This window comes from Anabrus simplex, chromosome 1, assembly GCF_040414725.1.
Source record: "Anabrus simplex isolate iqAnaSimp1 chromosome 1, ASM4041472v1, whole genome shotgun sequence".
In the NCBI taxonomy this organism is placed as follows: Eukaryota; Metazoa; Arthropoda; class Insecta; order Orthoptera; family Tettigoniidae; genus Anabrus; species Anabrus simplex.
In genome coordinates this window covers 127212370-127230088 of record NC_090265.1, presented here as the reverse complement: position 1 = coordinate 127230088, position 17719 = coordinate 127212370, and the positions used below count along the sequence as shown (strand labels likewise).

The following is a 17719-nucleotide window of genomic DNA, read 5'->3' as shown; positions in this document are numbered from 1 at the left end:
CCACTACTACATCAACCGTATCACCGGCTATTCCCCAGTGGAGTTGTTCCTTAGTCGACAGCTATACGCACCGGGGATTGGGAGATTCATCCACCACCCACTGCTGGTCAAGATGATGCAGCTGTTTCCCTGGCAGAGTGGCAGCAGCAGCAGCAGCAGCAGAAGAACATCAAGGAGAAGCAAGCTTTGGCTGAGAAGAGATCCCTTACCCAGGCCAAGGCTCTAGATGTCGAAGAGACCCAGATCTTCCTGCCAGGCCAACAAGTACTACCATGTAACCACCCAGTCAGTATTAAGATTGGAGGGTTTCATGCAGGTCTCGCACCTAAGTAGGTTGGTCCCATCTAGGTGGATAAACAGCTGGGCCATGGGGTCTACTTACTAAAGACCAACCCTCCTGTCGAGGTTCACACATCGGAGTTGCAGCGAGTCACCCAACTGCTGCGCATACAGAGTAAGCCTGGAGGGGAGGCTACTAATGACACAGCACAGTCTGGTCATGAGGAAAATGCATCGACTATCATCTAGGAAAAGGCTGGCAGCGAGGCAACCCTGACCCCTGATACGGCACAAGCTGGTCAAGAGGAGGAAAGCACATCCAGCAACATCAAGGAAGAAAGAAGATGCAATCTATGCTCAAGACAAAGTAGACTAGTGTGATAGACTGTGGAAATTGTTTCAAGTTATAGGGGGATATTGACGCAAGTGTGATAAACTGATATAACTTGAAAACAATATTCTCTCATCCAGGGGTAAATAATGCAAGTATCGAGCTCAAATTATTATTATTATTATTATTATTATTATTATTATTATTATTATTATTATTATTATTATTATTATTATTATTATTATTATTATTATTATTCCTTGTGAAGTATATCCACTTATTAGTGTAATTATTAGTTTACGATCGCATTATTTGTGAGGTTGTGTCATGAAACATTTGTTGTATATAGATATTTATACGAGTTTAGTTAATGTGAGAACCTGTATATTATTTATTATTACTTGTATTAATGATTTTTTTATTTGTAATCCATTACAGAATTGTGAAACACACTGTAACATCCAGAATGTTACTGGGTAGATGCGAACTCGGTAGAATATTCTATACATTATATCTGGACCTTAAACACTCTAGAATTTATGAGAAAATGTATCTTTCTAGAAGCCTGGCCAGGCACATATATAAAGAGGTGGTCTTGGTGGTAGAGACGTATTATTGTTTAGTAAGAGTCATGGTTGAACAGTTGTTGACCAGACGTGTGTCATGCTAACGAGTGTTTAAGTATGTGAATTAGCTTAATAAAGTTGGTAGTTGACATGTAGTGGTTGCAATCTCCATGTTGAAGTGATAGGTAGTTGTAAATAAATCCGTGTACACAAGTTGACAGCATTTTGTGTGTGTCATTGTGGATACATCAGCATTTAGCAGTTAGGTTAGTCTGTCCTTGGATGCCATAGGTTACCCCGTCCACTGCTTCCACTCTGAGATGGTGAGACTTCATAGGCAGTAGTAATGTGGCAACAGTTCCATTGACAATTGAGTGGCTTGCTTGACTGTCGAGTATGGCTGAAAAATTCTCGTTGCTTATCCTCAAGATGATAGCTGGGTGAGGTTGGCCTGTTCTGCTCACAATCTGACCAATCCCTCTCCTACTTGACCAGGGCTGCTTGTCTGTTGGGTCTTGAGGTGCGTTCCTGTTTCTGGTCCCATCCCACCTCAATCCAGAATGGGCCAGATCTAGTTTTTCGACGTCAAGGTTGGGCACTTGTTCTTCAGGTGTCCCATATTTCCACACTAGTAGCACTTCCTAACCGAGCTGGTCTCTTTTGTAGCTTTGCTCTTGTGTTCCTCCTCCAACTGGGCAATGATTCTACATAGATCATGAAACGATCTTGGTTGTGATACTTTCACTAGGGTTCGAATCTTATCGTGGAGTAGCTCTGTGATGTCTGGTAAAATCTCATTCTCGCTTCTTTCCGAGTGCAGACGCTTGAAGAGCTGGTACTTCTGTAGGAAGAATGCACTAGCTCTCATGCCGCTGGGTTATGCCTCAGTCAGTAGCTTCCTTTTCACAGAGCTCTTCATCCCTTCGGAATTAAACCTAGTAAGGAATTCTCTCTTAAGTCCATCCAATTTAAATTTAAGCCCTTCATGTTATTCCACCAAGTAGCGGCTTGGTCCTTCAACCACAGTGTGATGAGTTGAATGAAGATGTCCTCCGGTAGATTAGTCCTTCCTAGTAGACTGACTGATACCTCGATGAATCTAGTTGGGTTCTCTTCCAGTCGTCCGTGGAATTCCGGAAGGCTCTCTGTGATCACCTTCGAGTCTAGGTGTCCTGTGTTGCCGGTTAGGTTTGAGGGGGTTGAAGGTGTGGTGCTAGGGCCTGTTCAAGTTAATCTGTCTTCCACTGATGGATTCTTTCTCTTATATTCTGCACATCTCCCTTGATGGTCGAAAACCGTTTTTCTAAACTTCCTTCAAACGCAGAAATACGACTCCCAAAATTTTCCTCAACGGCAGAGAAATGGCTTTCAAAATTTCCCTCAATGGTAGAAATTCTCCCCTCAACCTGTTGTTTTATGCCGGAAACCTGGATTTCTACCTCCTCCTTGAGGTCCGAGATGTCGCCTTCCAGCTGGCTTACCCTACTATCAATCTGCTCAACCTGTCCCAGTTTTGACCTGATGTCCAATATCTGCTGTGTTATGTGATTGGTGACATCACTGATTTGGGATGAAATGTTATCATCTATGGTTGAAATTTTCGATTCTAGGCATTGTTCTACTTTGTAAACCTGCGTGTACATTTCTGACATTTGTCCGGTTAAAACTGTATTAACTTGAGAAAGTTGCACTTATCCGGGTTGATTGGATATGGACGCTGCTTGATGGGTGAGGAAGTGCTGCATTCAATGGTGTGCATTACCATGGTAGTCCGTCCTATTTTATTGGTGATGACTTCCAGAAAATCCTTTAAGGCGTGTCTCAGCTCCTCTTCTTCACTTGGTTGAAGATGCGTTAACTGGATATTTCCCAGGTCTACATTGACTTCCACATCCTTCCAAGTCCAGAGATTTCCATCATGCCAGGCAAAAGTCTGAAAGTTTGTCATTTACTTTTGAAATTTGGTCTGAAAGTTTGTCATTTACTTTCGTTAAGGTGAAATTAACTCGTAAATCAACGTCTGAGATTTTGTCATTGAGTGCCTGCATCATGGTCATTGAGAACATATTTTGGTTATATTTACCTCCTCTTGCGTGGCAGAGTCCAATGTTTCGTCCATCTCGATAAAGAACTTTTTGGGATCCTCTCCTTTTTCAATGAGACCTTCTTGTAACCAAGTCTTCAGTGATTGCTTCTTGCTGTTCATCGGAATATTTCTCTTTGTGTGTTCGTCTATGAGTTGTTGTAAGGACATATTTTCTAATATCACATGCATTTTGTTCTAATTCGCACTTACACTCGTATTCACTCGAAAATGATTCTTACGTCCTGTCACAATTATTGCCAGTGATGTATCCACAAAAATGCACACAAATTGCTATCACTTGTGTACACTGTTTTATTTACAAGTTATTTTCACAAATTCTGTACACACAAACTAATAAACGGCTATTATAAACAAAAGACTACTACGAATAAATCAGAAGACTATGACTGCCATCTTGAAACAGCTGACTGCTACTGTAGCATGTCAGCATAAGCACAATACGAGTTCACAAAAACAACTCCACTCTCACACTCACAAGATTGTCTCTTTATATATGTTGCCTGGCCAGGCTTCTAGAAAAATATGACACAATATATTTTTCTCGCAAATTTTAGAGTGCCCAATAGCCTAGTTATAATGTAAAGAACTTTCTACAACTATCTAGTGTTAAAGATACGTTATTGTGGATATTATAGTGTGTTGCACAATATTGTAGTGGATTATACATATATACATTATGCAGGTAATAATAAATTATATACTATTAATTAACTAAACTCATTAATATATATAGCACATGTTTCATGACATAACCTCACAAATAATATGATGCCTGTACATACTGTACTATGTAAATAATAAAACTAATACCAATAAGTGGATGTAAACACTTCATAGCCATACCTCACAAATAATAATAATAATAATAATAATAATAATAATAATAATAATAATAATAATAATAATAATAATAATAATAATAATAATAATAATAATAACATACATACACACATTATCATTATAGACTGTTATGCCTTTCAGCATTCAGTCTGCAAGCCTCCGAGAATTTACTAAACGTCTCCACAATGCTCGATTTGCAACTAGTGTTGTGGCCTCATTTAGTTCTATACCTCTTATCTTTAAATAGTTAGAAACAGAGTCTAACCATCGTCGTCTTGGTCTCCCTCTACTTCTCTTAACCTCCATAGTAGAGTCCATTATTCTCTTAGGTAACCTATCCTCCTCCATTCGCCTCACAAGACCCCACCACCAAAACCGGTTTATGTGTACAGCTTCATCCGTCGAGTTCATTCCTAAATTAGCCTTTATCTCCTCATTCTGAGTACCCTCCTTCCATTGTGCCCACTTGTTTGTACCAGCAATCATTTTTGCTACTTTTATGTCTGTTACTTTTAAATTATGAATAAAATATCCTGAGTCCATCCAGCTTTCGCTCCCGTAAAGCAAAGTTGGTCTGAAAACAGACCGATGTAAAGATAGTTTCGTCTGGGAGCTGACTTCCTTCTTACAGAATACTGCTGATTGCAACTGCGAGCTCACTGCATTAGCTTTACTACACCTTGATTCAATCTCACTTACTATTTTACCATCCTGGGAGAACACACAACCTAAATACTTGAAATTATTGACCTGTTCTAGCTTTGTATCACCAATTTGACATTCAATTCTGTTGAATTTCTTACCTACTGACATCAATTTAGTCTTCAAGAGGCTAATTTTCATACCATACTCATTGCACCTATTTTCAAGTTCCAAGATATTAGACTGCAGACTTTCGGTACAGTCTGCCATTAAGACCAAGTCATCAGCATAGGCCAAACTGCTTACTACATTTCCACCTAACTGAATCCCTCCCTGCCATTTTATACCTTTCAGCAGATGATCCATGTAAACTACGAACAGCAAAGGTGAAAGATTATAGCCTTGTCTAACCCCTGTAAGTACCCTGAACCAAGAACTCATTCTACCATCAATTCTCACTGAAGCCCAATTGTCAACATAAATGCCTTTGACTGATTTTAATAATCTACCTTTAATTTCATAGTCCCCCAGTATAGTGAACATCTTTTCCCTCGGTACCCTGTCATATGCTTTCTCTAGATCTACGAACATAAACACAACTGCCTATTTCTCTCGTAGCATTTTTCAATTACCTGGCGCATACTGAAAATCTGATCCTGACAGCCCCTCTGTGGTCTGAAACCACACTGGTTTTCATCCAACTTCCTCTCAACGACTGATCGCACCCTCCCTTCCAAGATGCCAGTGAATACTTTGCTTGGTATACTAATCAATGAGATACCTCGATAGTTGTTGCAGATATTTCATGTCTTGTTTCATAAGAATGTTTGGCTGCAGCTGAAATATCTGTGTCTTGGTTCTTGGTGTGTCGGATATATTCTTTACTTTAAAGTGGGTAATCAATCAATCAATACTGATCTGCATTTAGGGCAGTCGCCCAGGTGGCAGATTCCCTATCTGTTGCTTTCATAGCCTTTTCCGAAATGATTTCAAAGAAATTGGAAATTTATTGAACATCTCCCTTGGTAAGTTATTCCAATCCCTAACTCCCCTTCCTATAAATGAATATTTTCCCCAGTTTGTCCTCTTGAATTCCAACTTTATCTTCATATTGTGATCTTTCCTACTTTTATAGATGCCATTCAAACCTATTCGTCTACTAATGTCATTCCACGCCATCTCTCCGCTGACAGCTCGGAACATACCACTTAGTCGGGGTAGTATCAGACGTTTTGTTTCACCAACGTAACACGTTCTGCAGCTACATTCAGTGTGGTAGACTCCAGGAGCCTGTAATTCTGTAATGACTTTAACTGGTGGTAGATGACGGGTTAACTTCAAGTGTGGTTTATAGATAGTCTTTATGTCACATTTATCTACACTGAGCAGCACGAAAAACTCAACACTTCAATTTCTTTCAAAAACTGAAATTTATTCTAAATTTATGACACTTTTATGACACTAATCCACCATCTTATGATGGAATATTGTTGTACGGTCCCATCTAACGGTCTAACAATGAAAAGAAAAGACGATTATAAAGAAATTGAACAAATTAAGCGAGAGATGCTCGGGGACCTCTGTTCGCATCTTCAAAAGCGTGTATTGCCACCTCTTGAAGCAATGATGGCATTCAACCTTTCAGGCATGCTCCTGATTAATGCGGTAATGTTCTGTTGAGGAATCATCTCCCATTCTTCCAAGAGGGCGTTCTGTAGGTCCTGTAGGGTCTCTGGATAGTGCTGACAGACTCTTCTCCCCCCAGCTGGTCCCAAACACGCTCAATGGGATTCAAATTGGGGCTTCGAGCAGGCCAAACCATAGCATGAATCTCTGTTTCATCCAAGAGCTGTTGCACAATTCTCGCAACATGTGGGCATGCATTGTCATGCATTAGTGTAAAACCATCACCAATAAGAGGAGCGAAAGGCACAACATGTTCCAGAAGGATTTCCTCCACATACTGATGTGCGGTAAGGCTTCCATGCTCCACGAAGACTAAATCCGTCCTTGCAGCTGTATTGATTCCTGCCCACACCATCACAGAACCACCGTGAAAAGGCGTTCTGGATGAGAATGTGCAAGGTGAATACCTTTCCCCTGGCCTTCTCCAGACCCTCTCTCTTCCGTCAGGTGATCGGAGGCCAAATCGTGACTCATCGGTGAACAACACTTGATCCCATTGTTGCCAAGATGTTCCCTTGCGAAACGCAGTCGAGCTGTGCGATGCTCTCTGGTGAGTTCCGGTCCTGTAGCAGATCTTCTGGACTGAAGATTGGCTTCTTCCAGTCTTCTTCGAATGGTTCTCTCACTAACATTGACCCCTCGAACTTGGCGGAGTCGATTTCGTGCTTCAAGAGCGGTGGTGTGACGGTTGCGGAGAACTTGAAGTTGTAAGAAGCGGTCATCTTTCTCAGATGTTGCTCTTCTCAGGCCTGATCCTGGTCTCCTTGAAAAGCCTCCAGTTTCCCTGTACCTTTGTATGGTTCTGGAAATTGTAGAAGGTGTAGTACTCAACACTTCTGCAACGTAATGCATGCTGCGACCATCTTCCACCAAAGCAACAGCTTTCGCAGCTTGTTCAGGGCTTAACAGCATGTTTACTCCAGAAAGCTGATTAAGAGAATCACAGAAAGATGCTACAAACATGTGTGATTGAAAGGGGAACAATTAAAGGTACAACAATAAGCGCTACAAGAGCGGGAAAACATTATTGGCTCACATCCAGCGATGTGTTTTCCAGGTTGCATGGGAAAAAACAATTGAGGCTAGTGCAATAAACAATCAACACTTCATTGTTTACTCGCAAAGCAACGCCAATAGCATACCCCGTCTAAAAATAATGGTTGAAGTGCTTCACTTCCATTAAATAGATAATTACACATCATTTATTGGGTGTTGCGTTTTTCGTGCCACTCAGTGTAGTATCTTGGCAATCCTGTCTGTAGTGTCTCTAATGCAAGGAAGTATCTCTTTTTAGTCCCACCCAAAAAACTGTAATTGAGCTCAGTTTGTCAAGTGTTGTCTTAAGCAAATTATACTTAATTTTCAGAATAACCAACATAAAAATGCAATGAACTTTCATTGTATTCAGCGTAACAAAATATGTCAGTGGATACAACACATTTAGGTCTGGTCATGTTGGTAGATAAAATATGATTTGAAACAACAGTCACTTTCAAGCCTCATTTACACTAGAAAAATTTGTATGACACAATTTGATGTTGCAGCATAAAAGAGGGATGAGAAACTACTTGAAACTGCATCAAACTCAGTTTTGTCCATGGGAGGGCATAATACAGTTTGCAACTATACTCCTCATTTCTGAGCTGCTCATCTTACTAACCATAAATTGTATGCCAATAATTTTATTCATTCGCAACTGTGGTTGCTAAGAATGGTTAGTATAAGTTATATAAATTATTATGGGTTATATACGTTTTCTTTCTCTTCTGTAGAAGTTTATATTTAACTTCTTAATGGAGACCAGCTTTGTAATGTTATAGGCACTAGTGGTCTGTTTCGCACAATCAAGAGTGTACTTAATGGCGTCAGTTCTCTCAGAAAATTTCTGGAGGTGAAATTTTTCCAAAACGATGAACCTTTAAGACTAGGGTTCTCGAATAGTTTAAGCAGCAACTCCACGATGCTTCTATTTAGACATAACCCAACGATGGACCAGTAGAAGACACATGGTGGCTATCAGAACAAACAGGTAATTGGGATTAAGATTGCTCTGCTAATAGATCTAGTTACATTTGAGCTAACATCATCATGCCCTTATTGCAGAAAATATTATGTGTGGGTGATTATTCACATTACTACTCTAGATCTCATTTAGACAAGCACAGAGAAAGAATTATGAACTATGAATTATGAAGAGATACTGAATCGAATTGGTGAGAGGAGATCGATTTGGCTAAATTTGACGAGAAGAAGAGATAGAATGATAGGACACATCATAAGACACCCAGGACTTGTTCAGTTGGTTTTTGAAGGAAGTGTAGGTGGTAAGAACGGTAGGGGTAGACCAAGGTATGAATATGACAAGCAGATTAGAGCAGATGTAGGATGCAATAGTTACGTAGAAATGAAAAGGTTAGCACATGATAGGCTGCATCAGACCAGTCTATGGACTGATGACTCAAACAACAACATGTAAGCTGAATTGAATGTAATGAGGAGCATGAAAAGGAGAGTACACATGAGAGGGTTTGCACTCCTTCTCAAAAGGATAATGCATAGAATCCTCGGTTGAAACATCTTTGGGTCACTTTACTAACCATGAATTGTATGCCAATAGTTTTGCTCACTCACAATTGCGATTGCTAAGAATGCTTATTATCTTGGACTGTCAGAAAGACAGTCATGTCTGTTGAACTCAATGAACTGTATGGTATAATGAGTTCATCAATGTGCTACAGGCAGATTTGGGAAGTAATTGAATTACTTGTAAGGGATACTTTTTTAGTAACTTTTACTCATAATTGTTACTTTTTACAAAATGTAATTTTTACTCATAATTTACTTCTTGCAATAGAATTGTAATCATTACATTCTAGTAATCAGTATACACTCGCTGACAAAAAATGTTAAGCACCTAGAAGAAGAGGAGGGAATGAAATGAAACTTCACGTGTGGAGAGGGTATGTGATTTTATTTCAGTGATTACAAAATCAAGTGAAACATACAACAAAGTTGGCAGTGCGAGCATACTTAGGTCCCTTGTCAGTAGAAATTTGTACCCGCTTGGGCCTGGATGTGTCATACAGGTATCCTCTTCTGAGGCAAGTTGACCCACAACAGTTCTAAATGGCCCTCGATAGCCTGGATATTGGAACTGGGACAGACTTGATGTCCAGGTTGGTTCTACACATGTTTTATCAGGGACAGATCAGGAGATCTTGGTGGCCAAGGGATTACCTCACCATCATGCAGCTGTTCATAGACACACTGGCTGTGTGTGGATAAGCATTGTGCTGTTGAAAGATGGTACCAGGATACTGTCTTATGATAGGAAACACATGAGGATGCAAGATGTCCATGATGTGCCATCGAGCCATTAGAGTTCCTTGAATCACTACCAGAGGTGACTTGAAGTCATACCCAATGGCTCCTCACACCATGACACCAGGAATAACACCGGTGTGTGTCTCTCCGACACACTGGCAAAAAGTGCCCTTTCCCCTTGGTGCCACAATACTCGTAGTTGATGGTCATCTGAAGTAGTCCAGAACTGAGATTCATTGTTGAAAATGATGCAACGCCACTTGTCAGCAGTCCATGCTTCCCGGGTACAGCACAACTCCAAGCACAGCCGAATGTGTTATGGTGTTAATGGCAGCTTACACATGGGACGGTGATTCAGTAGTCCAGCAGCTGTTAGTCTCCAACGAATGGTACGGGATCACATAGGGTGATGCAGCAAGTCCATTACTTATACCTGGATGGCAGGCACAGAGGTGAGAGTGTTACGATGAGCTTGGTGCACAGTATTGTGGTCAGACTTGATCAACCAGAACCGCGATGACATGAAATGATACGTTCCCATTCAGTCCAACATCGGGCCACTGTCACATCTGAATGCCCCACATATCTGGATATTGCATAACTAGACCAGCTGGCTACGTGCACCCACATTGAGGCCTCCTTCAAAATCTGTCAAGTGCTGGTAATGTTGTGTCACATGAGCACACAGCATTCTCCGTGATCTTTCACAGTACTCACTAACTAATTCAAATGAAGCCACAGTTGTCTAATGAATTTGTTTACAGAGAATAGAAAAAATTCTCAGTAGAATCACTATACAGCCTTAAAATATTCTAAATATTTATCTTACTTGTAAGTTGTCAAAGTAAAATTTTAAGAATGAAGTTATCGGTAATCTTTATTTGCTTTTTATCTTCTTAAATTCTGGAAAACGTAACTACAGTATATCATTTTGTCATAACTTTGTCATTTAGGTGCCTCATACACCAGACTGCATGCTGTTGGCTATTTATTTTATGGGACTGTATCATAATTATTGCCCTTTGTCTGTCTTTCAGGGTACAGAAACAGGCCAATTATATGCTCGCTTACTTCGCAGTATTGTGCTGTTGTGCAATCAGTGTGAAACTAATGCAGAGTGGCTATCTGGGCCACCAATTGAGGAGTTACCTCTTGTGGAACAAATTCCTGTGCTACATCGCCTGGATCACACAGTTCACACAGCTCGACTTTGGGCAACTAGTACTGCAAGGGGACTCATCAGTGCGTGGAGTGTGGACCTCTTTTTTATGGTTGCACAGTCAGATGTAGGACAGTGTATGCAGCAACTGCAGCTCCTACAGGTTTCTATCATATTTATGTACACATCTAGCATAAATGTGATGCTACAACATGAAATATATAGGCTTTAAAATATTACTGGGAAAGAAATAATTCGTCCATAATACAATTCAATATTAGATATTATGGTAGCTCACACAGGATGGTAAAGCACCAGGATTATCAGTCACTTCACCATTAGATATAGGATAGATAGTAAATTACATCAAGTTATATGTGTATGCACTAGCAAAATACCCATGCTTTGCTACGGTTTTAAACTGGAAGATATTAGTCAAAGTTTTACATTTTGAAGAGTCCACTGTTGGCTAAGCCTGTAAAATATACCCTCAGTTCGTACGTCAAATGTTTTTGTAGGAATAATTATTTATTTTTTGATCTAACACCCATTTTGAAAGCTTACAGAAGAATTGGAATGTTTTAAACCCTATTTTATTTCATATCTAGAATGTAAAAGTGACCAACCTGTGAAATTTTTATTTTCTATATCGAACAGTAGTAGAGGAATGAATGCTGTTTTAGGGGGTGAATGTTTTAAAATATTTATTAACATCTAGGATATAGAAGACCACCCTTCAGGTAAAATTTTAAGTTCGTGCTTGAAACGGTTTTGTAAAAATGGAAATTTTTTAGAGTCAACCACTATCCAAACCCCTTAGGGGAGAAATATTTTGAAGTGTATGATATTTTACACCTAGGACATAAAAGTAGAACCTTCTTGTAAAATTACAACTTTGTACGTCAAACGGTTTTGGAGGGATGAGCAATTTTGTTTCCGGAGCTAACTCCATTTTAAAACATTAGGGGTGGAATGTTCAAAAATATTTCCTATTTCACACCTGGGATTTAAAATATACACCGTTATTTGGAATTTTGTCTTCGTATATTAAACCATTTCAGAGGAAAGAAGGAATATATTTGTTTCCAGATCTTAACCTCCATTTAACTTTCTAAGGGTTTAAATTTGTTTGAAACCTGTTATTTAACACCTAGGATAAGATATGAAATTTTAACTTTGCAATTCAAATGGTTTCATATAAATGCATATTTTTGTCATCATTTCTCACCCCCAGTATAAATAAATAAATAAATAAATAAATAAATAAATAAATAAATAAATAAATAAATAAATAAATAAATAAATAAATACTGATCTGCATTTAGGGTAGTCGCCCAGGTGGCAGATTCCCTATCTATTGTTTTCCTAGACTTTTCTTAAATGAATTCAATGACATTGGAAATTTATTGAACATCTCCCTTGGTAAGTTATTCCAATCCCTAACTCCTCTTCCTATAAATGAATATTTGCCCCAATTTGTCCTCTTGTATTCCAACTTTATCTTCATGTTGTAATCTTTCCTACTTTTAAACATGCCATTCAAACTTATTCATCAACTAATGTCATTCCACGCGATTTCTCCGCTGACAGCTCGGAACATACCACTCAGTCGAGCAGCTCGTCTCCTTTCTCCCACTTCTTCCCAGCTCAAACTGTGCAACATTTTTGTAATGCTACTCTTTTGTCGGAAATCAGCCAGAAAAAATCGAGCTGCTTTTCTTTGGATTTTTTCCAGTTCTTTAATCAAGTAATCCTGGTGAGGGTCCCATACACTGGAACCATACTCTAGTTACTCTAGTTGGGGTCTTACCAGAGACTTATAAGCCCTCTCCTATACATCCTTACTACAACCCCTAAACACCCTCATAACCATGTGCAGAGATCTGTATCCTTTATTTACAATCCCATTTATGTGATTACCCCAATGAAGATCTTTCCTTATATTAACACCCAGATACTTACAATGATCCCCAAAAGGAACTTTCACCCCATCAACGCAGTAATTAAAACTGAGAGGACTTTTCCTATTTGTGAAACTCACAACCTGACTTTTAACCCCGTTTATCATCATACCATTGCCTACTGTCCATCTCACAACATTATCAAGGTCATTTTGCAGTTGCTCACAATCTTGTAACTTATTTATTACTCTATAGAGAATAACATCGTCCACAAAAAGCCTTACCTCTGATTTCACTCCTTTACACAAATCAATTATATATATAAGAAAACATAAAGGTCCAATAATACTGCCTTGACGAATTCGCCACTTAATTATTACAGGGTCAGATAAAGCTTCGCCTACTCTAATTCTCTGAGATCTATTTTCTAGAAATATAGCAACCCATTCAGTCACTCTTTTGTCTAGTCCAATTGCACTCATTTTTGCCAGTAGTCTCCCATGATCAACCCTATCAAATGCTTTAGACAGGTCAATTTGACTCCATTTGACCTCCAGTATCCAAAATATCTGCTATATCTTACTGGAATCCTACAAGTTGAGCTTCAGTGGAATAAACTTTCCTAAAACCGAATTGCCTTCTATCGAACCAGTTATTAATTTTGCAAACATGTGTAATGTTATCAGAAAGAATGCCTTCCCAAAGCTTATATGCAACGCATGTCAAACTTACTGGCCTGTAATTTTCAGCTTTATGTCTATCACCCTTTCCTTTATATACAGGGGCTACTATAGCAACTCTCCATTCATTTGGTATAGCTCCTTCAACCAAACAATAATCATATAAGTACTTCAGATATGGTACTATATCCCAACCCATTATCTTTAGTATATCCGCAGAAATCTTATCAATTCCAGCCGGCTTTCTAGTTTTCAACTTTTGTATCTTATTGTAAATATCATTCTTATCATATATAAATTTTAATACTTCTTTAGCACTAGTCACCTCCTCTATCTGGACATTTTCCTTGTAACCAAGAATCTTTACATACTGCTGACTGAATACTTCTGCCTTTTGAAGATCCTCACATACACACTCTCCTTGTTCATTAATTATTCCTGGAATGTCCTTCTTGGAACCTTTTTCTGCCTTAAAGTACCTATACATACCCTTCCATTTTTCACTAAGATGTTCAATAAATTTCCAATTTCTTTGAAATCATTTAGGAAAAGGCTAGGAAAACAACTGATAGGGAATCTGCCACCTGGGCAACTGCCCTAAATGCAGATCAGTATTGACTGATTGATTTGATTGATGTACGACTGCCAATTATGCTTGCCATCCTGTTTTCCTTAGCTGCCTTCTTTGCTAGATTCAGTTTCGTAGTAAGTTCCTTCAATTTCTCCTTACTCCTACAGCCATTTCTAACTTTATTTCTTTCCAATCTGCACCTCCTTCTTAGTTTCTTTATTTCTCTATTATAATAAGGTGGGTCTTTACCATTCCTTACCACCTTTAAAGGTACAAACCTGTTTTCACATTCCTCAACAATTGCTTTAAACCCATCCCAGAGTCTGTTTACATTCTTATTTACCATTTTCCACCAATCATAATTACTTTTTAAAAACTGCCTCATGCCTGCTTTATCAGCTATATGGTACTGCCTAATAGTCCTACTTTTAAAACCTTCCTTTCGATCACATTTATTTTTAACTACGACAAAAACAGCTTCGTGATCACTAATACCATCTATTACGTCGGTTTCTCTATAGAGCTCATCTGGTTTTGTCAGCACCACGTCCAGGATATTTTTCCCTCTAGTTGGTTCCGTCAATTTCTGAATCAGCTGTCCTTCCCATATTAGCTTATTTGCCATTTATTGGTCATGCTTCCTGTCGTTTGCATTTCCTTCCCAACTGACATTTCATAAATTAAGATCTCCCACTACAATCACATTCCTTTCCATGTCATTTCCCACATAGCTAATTATCTTATCAAATCATTCTGAATCCGTGTCGGCACTACCCCGGTCTGTACACTCCAAAGACATCAAGTTGCCTATTATCTTTAGAAATGAGCCTCACACCTAGAACATGTTTCTCATCTTTAACTTTTTCATAGCTTGATAGAAGGACAGCAAAACAATGGCTACACACAATTGTGGCCGGAAAACGACCGGTAGGAAGACCTAGGAAGAGATGGCTGGACCAAGTGAAAGAGGACATAGGAACAAGAGGAGTCAGCTGGAATGTCGTCTTGAGAGAGGAGTGGTATATGGACAGACAGAAGTGGAGAGAGCTCGTAAACCACTCCCGGGCAACTGGAGTGGAAAACTGATGATGATGATGAGAACTTTTTCATAGTTTACAAATTCTTCTTTCACTAGAATGATTACTCCCCCTCCCGCCATTCCTATCCTATCTACACTCTTATCCACACTCCAGTTCCGTGAGAAAATTTCTGCATCCATTATATCGTTTCAGCCGGCCCCGTATTGCCTTAAAAATGTCGACGAGAGAGCTCACTAGTGCATGTAGCAAGAAAAGATACTGAAGATGATCAATCACATTCAATATAATCACTGGAGTACATAAATATTAAGCCGGCCCTGTGATGTAGGGGTAGTGTGCCTGTCTCTCGCGCGGAGGCTCCGGGTTCGATTCCCGGCCAAGTCAGGGATTTTTCTCTCGACCTGAGGGCTGGTTCGAGGTTCACTCAGCCTACGTGATTAGAATTGAGGAGCTATCTGACGGTGAGATGGCGGCCCTGTTCTTGAAAGCCTAGAATAACGGCCGAGAGGATGCGTCGTACTGACCACATGGCCCCTCGTAATCTGCAGGTCTTCGGGCTGAGCAGCGGTCGCTGGGCTTCTACTGTACACTTGGACTCAACTAGCCTGCATATAGCCCTAATATATAAACTATATAGAGCACCTCTGCAATAGGCTGAGAAGGTTAAGATTTTTTTTTTTTTGCGCAATTTCCAGGGACAGATATAAACACAAGTTGCATGTTAGTTTGCCACTCAGTTTCATTGTTTCATACACATTTTTGAAGGGTAAAAGTATACTTTTTTACTTACATGCTAAAAATATTTATTCTATTTACATATGTTACTACTTATTTACTTAACCCAGCAAAGTAGCTGTGCATGTTACCATGTTATGGCTATGGAGACAAGCTCTGCAGTCAGGAGATAAGTGAGTTCAAACCCCGCCGTTTGTTGTCCTGAGAAAGATTTTTTTGTGGTTTCACATTTTCACTTCCAGGCAAATACTGGGTCAGTTTTTATTCATAGGCCACAGCCAATCCCTTCCACCTCCTTACCCAGTTTCATTCACCGTCATTAATTTCATCTTCATTAGCTCCTCAATTAAGGTTAGTGACAGGAAAGCCATTAGGCCGTAAAACCATGCCATATAATTTTATCTCATCTCACTAGACATGTTACTTGTTCACTTACTTCACGTTACCACTTTCATGACTAAAAGCACTTCCATGCTTTCCTGTTTTGAAGTGTTCTATGACAGAGGTTTTCCTGCCTTCCTCACACTGAAGATTGTTTGGCATAAAGAACAAAGAGCAGAAGATTCATTTATACCTCAACAGAGAAAAGGGAACTCCTTCATCATCAAATAATTCACTGAACCACCGGACAAGTCGGCCGTGTGGTTAGGGGAGTACAGATGTGAGCTTGCATCTGGGAGATAGTGGGCTCGAACACAACTGTTGGCAGCCCTGAAGATGGTTTTCCGTGGTTTCCCATTTTAACACAAAGCAAATGCTGGGACTCTACCTTAATTAAGGCCATGGCCACTTCCTTCCCACTCCCAGGCCTTTCCTATCCCATTGTTCCCATAAGACCTATCTGTGTCGGTGTGACGTAAAACAAATTGTAAAAATAAATTAAAAAAAGAAAGAAAGAAAGAAAACACTGAACTTTTTTTTTCTTTACGTCGCACCGACACAGATATGTCTTATGGCGACGATTGGATAGGAAAGGCCTAGGAAGTGGAAGGAAGCAGCCATGGCCTTCATTAAGGTGCAGCCCCAGAATTTGCCTGGTGTGAAAATGGGAAACCACGGAAAATCATCTTCAGGGCTGCCGACAGTGGGGCTCGAACCCACTATCTCCCAATTACTGGATACTGGCCGCACTTAAGCGACTGCAGCTATCGAGCTCGGTTTTTTTTTTTTTTTTTTAATACATTTTGAAACTGTATAAACTATTCTAATAACATTCATCACCATACATGTGTACAGTACCAGGTAGGTCGGTCGGTCGGTCGGTCGGTCTACATTAACCCATCAGGATACAATATTGTTTACCCATGGCAATATATGTTGGGAATAATTCTAATTCTACTCTAACAAGTATTCTCTGTTATTCGAGCTGTTGATGCTTTTGTATGTTGATTTCAGTCTCAGGTAATTTCTACCCAGTGTGCATGCTAGAATAAGTTTATAGAGAGTATTAATTTTCTCATTGACTGTTTGCAATGCGATAATTACTTGGTGATGAAAAAATCACAAAGATTAGGTTTTTAATTTTTTACAATTTGCTTTATATTGCACCGACACAAATAGGTCTTATGGTGACAATGGGATAGGAAAGGGCTAGGAATGGGAAGAAAGCAACCATGGCCTTAATTAAGGTACAGCTTCAGCATTTTTCTGGTGTGAAAATGGGAAACCCCAGAAAACCATCACCAAGATATTAGTGGAAGTGTTGAATGATATAGATTTTGTTTATGAATGTGGCCATAGAAACGATACTGAGCAGGACAGCTGTGTGGCATCCAAGGTTTTTCTTTCAATAAATCTCTTCATCAAGTTGATGAGGAGTATATCCCATTAGCTATGAGACTTTGTATTTATAAACATG

At 39.4% G+C, this 17719-nt stretch overlaps 1 protein-coding gene across 1 annotated transcript in view; it reads left to right on the top strand.

The window, feature by feature from the left end:
* The window catches only part of LOC136862787 (uncharacterized), a 171767-nt gene that overhangs the window by 75939 nt on the left and 78109 nt on the right, over window positions 1-17719 (top strand). Inside the window, exon 8 of the mRNA XM_067139047.2 lies at window positions 10813-11097. Within this exon, the coding sequence (XP_066995148.2) occupies window positions 10813-11097 (285 nt within the window). The remainder of the gene's footprint in view (window positions 1-10812; window positions 11098-17719) is intronic.